Raw genomic sequence first — 5,422 nt, forward strand, 5'->3', positions numbered from 1 at the left:
TCCGTTCCCCCATGTGGGTTTCTCGAGCCGTCAACGTCATGATGAGACGCCTTCAATAATTACCCCCTTATTAAACAAGGGGTAATTATGGGGGCAGTTGAGGAGGCCCGATAGGACATGGGCCGGATATGACTTGCAAACGCGGCATTGAGTCCGTACAGGTAGGTCAGGCCCATAAAAAGGCACTACCATATGGGCCGAACGCGCATAGGCCCATCAAAGAGGACCGGGACTCATGGAGGAATGGGCCTAGATCCAGCAGTCCATCGACATTGGTAAATCTCTATAAATAGGAGGAGTAAGGTAAAGAAAAGGGGATCTTTTTGGTTGAGATATAGGAATTCTAGAGAGAGAGTGGGAGAAGGAATTTCTTGTATCTTCATCAATAGACCGTAAAAAGAATTTGATTGCTCCGTTTGCCCTTCGATTTTGTCTAAAGGTATTATATGTTAGTCCTGTAATCCATGGCCAGTGTGGTGTTGATATTCATTTGGTTCTGTAATCCATGGCTATGGCTATGGCGGTGCTTAGATTCAGTTTTGCTTATTTGTTTTGATGGATGAAAGATATCCGGATCGATCGATGTATTTAATTACCTGTTCAGACATGGAGGATTGCAGAAACGACGACGAATAAGAGAGGGTATCACAGAGAGAGAAGATTTCTGGATGCGCCCAATGGTAATTTTGAGAAGTATCATAGATGATGTGGCAGTCACATAAGTTGCCATGTAGGATTCGGACCAAAGCTCGGCGGACTATGTTATATTGTTTGAATTCTAAATTCAGCGTCACCCATCGTAGCATTTTCAATAGACTCTTTAAAATTATAGCCTCTGAATTTGCCACGTCAACATTTTAGAGTCTCCAAATTTTAACTACCGCATATACTCTAATAGTGTATTTTTACGCTCCAAAAATATTAATGTTTTAACACTTTTAAAATTTAAAATAAAATTTATTTTTTAACTTTTTCTGAACGACTATAATTTTCGTGTTATATAAACAACCATTTGTTTATCTTATCATTATTATATTCATCTCAACTTATTTTAACAAAATATCAATTCACATATCTTTCAATCTCAAAATTCCAATGACCTCATCACGATTTTTTCCTTTGTCAGGCTCTAATTCTTCATCTTCTTCATCATTCTCTTCATCAGATAACGTTATTAACGCAATGATTCAGCGTAATCAAGAAGCCTTTCGTGAGATTTTGAATTCAGTAAACCCAGAGATAGTAGAGCAAGTTTTTAAACCGTGTAAGAGGTGGTACATTCATCGTGATCGAGAGGGAAGCCACCGTCAACTAATGAAAGACTACTTTGACGAGAATTGCACATATCCACCGGAGTACTTTCACAGACGATTTAGGATGCGATGAGAACTATTTCTTCGTATCCTGAATGATGTTAAAGCTTATGACGACTACTTCATCCAAAAAAGGGATGCAATAGGTCGTTTGGGGTTGTTTTCTATACAAAAGATGACAACTGTAATACGTATACTCGTATATGGTTGTGCAACCGATCATTATGACGAGTATATTAAAATCAGTGAGAGCACTGCCATTGAAACCCTGATGACATTTTGTAAGGCTGTTATTGGTGTGTATGGGGAAGAGTACATGCGCCCACCCAACGAAGTCAACATAGCACGACTACTTCAAGAAGGGGAGGAGAGAGGATTCCCGGGTATGCTTGGTTCTATCGACTGTATGCACTGGGAGTTGAAAAATTGTCCAGTGGCGAAAGGACGTTTTCATACGGATACGCTCATATTGGAGGCGGTTGCCTCAAAAGATTTATGGATCTGGCATGCATTCTTTAGAATGCTTGGTTCACACAATGATATTAACGTGCTAGATCATTCTCTGGTATTCGACAGTATCGCTATTGGCCAAATTCCTTTGGTTAATTTCGTTGTGAATGGCCATTATCATACAATAGGGGTATTACCTATTTGATGGTATATACCCTAAGTGGGTAACTTTGATGCAGACCATCCCGCACCCAACTACAGTAAAAGAAAAACTTTTTGCTAAAAGACAAGAGGCCTGTAGGAAAGATGTGGAACGAGCTTTTGGGGTCTTACAGAGGAAGTGGACAATAACACATGGACCAGTGCATTTTTAGGATAAAGGGGACTTGTGCCTTATAATGAAAACGTGCATCATCCTTCACAACATGATCATTGAAGATGAGCGTCATGCCAATGTTGGAAGATGGACTCCGCCACCGGAGGAGACAATCTCAATTCTCACTTTAATTCAAAATCCATCAGTCTTAGCGGCACACATCTATCCTTGCCAAGTCCAAATTCGCAATAAAGAGACAAATACGCAGTTGAGGAAATATTTAATTAAAAATTTGTGGAACCGCTTTGGTGAAGCACGTGTTTAATTTATGTTGCATTATTTTATTTTTAAATTGTTATGAAGTTTATGTGATGGAATATTTATTGTGTAATGTTTTATTTTGAAATAAATAATTAAATTGTTTGTTGGTTAAATTATTTAGCCAATATGTATGAAATATTGATTAATGTCATTTGATTTATTAATTTATAGTGAAAACAAAGACATATTTTTTTTAAATAAAAAAAAAATCATATTTGAAATAAACAATGAAAGGTTTTTTTTTATTTATATTTTTTAATTATTATTATTTTTAAATAAATAAATATATAATTATTTTTTAAAAAAAGAAATTCAAAAAATAGGTTTTTGTGCCAATATAGCCGTTAAGGCACTGTTTGGGTGTGCTTAAAATGGCTATATGTCAGCAGGAATATTTTAAAAAGTAATTTTTTTTTTTTTAAAAAAAAAAAAAAATCACTTTTCTTTATTTTTTTTAAAACTTTTTTTGCCCAGAAAAGATTTTAAGGCACTGTTTAGGTCAGCCAAACAGTGCCTTAATGGCTCTTTGGTTCAATTATTTTGAGGAAAAAAAAAAGGAGACAAAAAGAAGCCAAAAATCTGTATATATATTTTTTTTCAAGCAAACATGCCCTTAGGAACAGTGTTCTGGGTTAAAACACTATTTGAGCCAGGATTAAAAAAAATAAAAGAATACCGTTGCGAGCTTGCCAATTGCCAAAGGGGTCGCTGCTTTCAGCGATCCATTCCCCGACCCAATGGGTGCGGCCCAATTTCTTGTGAGTCCATTGGAAGACTCCAATTGCGGAATTTGGCCCAAAATCACTGGATTTTGAACCATTGGACTTGCTCTCAGTAGACCGACAATGCAAGACCAATAGATCACCAAGTTAAGGTCCTGTTTGTAGGGGACAAACTGATTAACGGAAAGGCCCATTGGTATTTACCATTCTACATAAAAAAGGTGTAAGGGCCGTACGAGTATAAGTTTGGCCTAACTCACATAATTTCGTTCAGGAAGCCCAAAGTTGATACTTCATAAGCCCATTAAATAAAGTTTCATCTCAGCCATTAGATGTTAAAGCATCTCAACCGTTGGTTTTCTAAAGCTAAGACATATTATTACTAACCTAGAGGATATAACTAGAAGCCTAACACTGACGTGTCAGAAGTAGGGTTGCAAGTTGGGCCGGTTAGCCCAGCCCAGCCCAACCCCAACCCAAAAATTTTAAAATTTGGACACTCAATTTACAAATCGGGTTCATGCTCGGGTTGGGTTTTGTCAAAACCCAGACAATTCGGGTTGGGCTCGGGCTCAACCCGAACCCAACCCAAAACCCAAAATTAATTTTTTTTTTTTTTCTCTTTTCTCTCTCCTCCCCGAAATTTTTTTTCTCTCTCCTCTCTTTTCTTTCTCTTTCTTCTTTCTTCTTTTTGCCCGAAATTTTTTTTTTTTTTTTTCTCTCTCCTCTCTCTTCTTTCCCTTTCTTCTTTCTGCCCGAATTTTTTTTTTCTCTCTCTCCTCTCTCTTCTTTCTCTTTCTCTTTCTCTTTCTTCTTTCTTCTTTCTCTTTCTCTCTCTGCCCGAATTTTTTTTTTTTTTTTTTTCTCTTTTCTCTTTTCTTTTCTCTTCTTTCTCTTTCTCTCTCTCTCTGCCGCCGTCCTCAGCCGATTCACCGCCGCCGCCTTCACTTCCAAAAATAAAAACAAAATCCATACATACAAGTTAGCAGTTGCAGAGAGAGAGGGGGGCAAGCTTGAGACGGCTGAAGCTTGCGAACGGCAAGAACTGGAACAGCTGGCGATGGAAACTGAAACATATGGGTTTTGATTTTTTGAACAATCTGAAATGATCTGAAATATATGGATTTTGAACTTTTGATTCTTGCAGACAGATCTGAAATATATGGATTTTGAACTTCTGATTCTTGTAGATTTTGTGGTTTGAAGTTGCAGAGAGAGAGAGAGAGTTGAGAATGAGACAGGGGAGGCTGAAATGATTTGCCCTAATTTTTTTTTTGTTTTTTAATAATATATATATATATATATATATATATATATCTATATAATATATATATTTTCCAAAAAAAATATATAAATAATTTTTAAAAAGTCAACCCGTCAACCCGACCCGACCGGCCCAAAAATATTCGGGCTGGGTTTTTACTATAACCCATGTTAAGTATAATTCGGGTTGGCCCAACCCAACCTGATTCGGGTTGAGGTTGGGTTAGGACTGGGTTAGGTTGAACCCGTCTAACTTGCAGCCTTAGTCAGAAGTGCCGTTCCAGTTCGAGTTCCAGATCCACCACGTGATACAGCGCAGAGCCCTCCGCATGCGATACAACTCCCTGTCTGTCTCAAGGATCTTAAGGTGCAACACTTGCAAGATCTGTAATACAAATCTACAAGAGTCCGCTAAGTTACGCTTTCATCATGAAATTTTGTTCTGTAAATTTTCCTCGGATTTCGTGATCTAATGAACTGTCTTCAACAGTTTCCTTAAAAAGATTTTATTATTTATTTATTTTAGGATCAGCTCTCTCTTTATAGTAATTTTTGGAAAGAGTTTTTTATTTATTTTTTATGGATTTCTGTTTGTAAAACATTGAACGTCATAATAATAATACTTTTGAGACTCTCAAATTTGAGTCTGTTGTACTTCCCAGCACTTTATGAACACTTTTCTGCCTAGATCGATCGGTCAAAATAGTTGTTTGATTTATTGGTGTAAAACAATTATGACGTAACTAATAGACTGAAATATCTTTTCTTCCAAATATGCCCCTGCAGCAATACCGCTGATTTATTGGTGTAAAACAATTATGGCTTAACTAATAGACTTAAATATTTTTTTTCTTTCAAATATGCCCCTGCAGCAGTACCTTGATTATTCGACTTTATTTTTCTATTTTTCTCTAGAAAAGCGGCTTGGACCGGGCGTATGACATTGAACCTCCGTCAATGGGCCTCGAGGTCTTTTCCAAATACCAATTGCCTAAACCTGTATATATATGTGTGTGTGTGTGTGTGGGTGTGTGTGT

The 5,422-nt window shown here is 37.0% G+C and overlaps 1 protein-coding gene across 1 annotated transcript; it reads left to right on the forward strand.

Annotated features, from left to right (window-relative positions):
* Window positions 1-1,488: 1,488 nt before the first annotated feature.
* Window positions 1,489-2,137, forward strand: LOC132305005 (uncharacterized). Its single transcript, XM_059802692.1, has 2 exons — window positions 1,489-1,914; window positions 2,003-2,137. The coding sequence occupies exons 1-2, from the start codon at window positions 1,489-1,491 to the stop codon at window positions 2,135-2,137; spliced, it is 561 nt and encodes a 186-aa protein (XP_059658675.1).
* Window positions 2,138-5,422: the final 3,285 nt, after the last annotated feature.

Source organism: Cornus florida, unplaced genomic scaffold (assembly GCF_030987335.1).
Source record: "Cornus florida cultivar Cherokee Brave unplaced genomic scaffold, ASM3098733v1 CherokeeBrave_3.0.0_Hap2_Chr04, whole genome shotgun sequence".
Taxonomy (NCBI): Eukaryota; Viridiplantae; Streptophyta; class Magnoliopsida; order Cornales; family Cornaceae; genus Cornus; species Cornus florida.

Bases quoted from the DNA above. Each gene is read 5' to 3' on its own strand.
- LOC132305005 (XM_059802692.1), top strand. From the start codon at position 1,489: ATGACAACTGTAATACGTATACTCGTATATGGTTGTGCAACCGATCAT. The intron at 1,915-2,002 runs GTTAATTTCGTT...ACTTTGATGCAG, and splicing joins CTATTGGCCAAATTCCTTTG to ACCATCCCGCACCCAACTAC.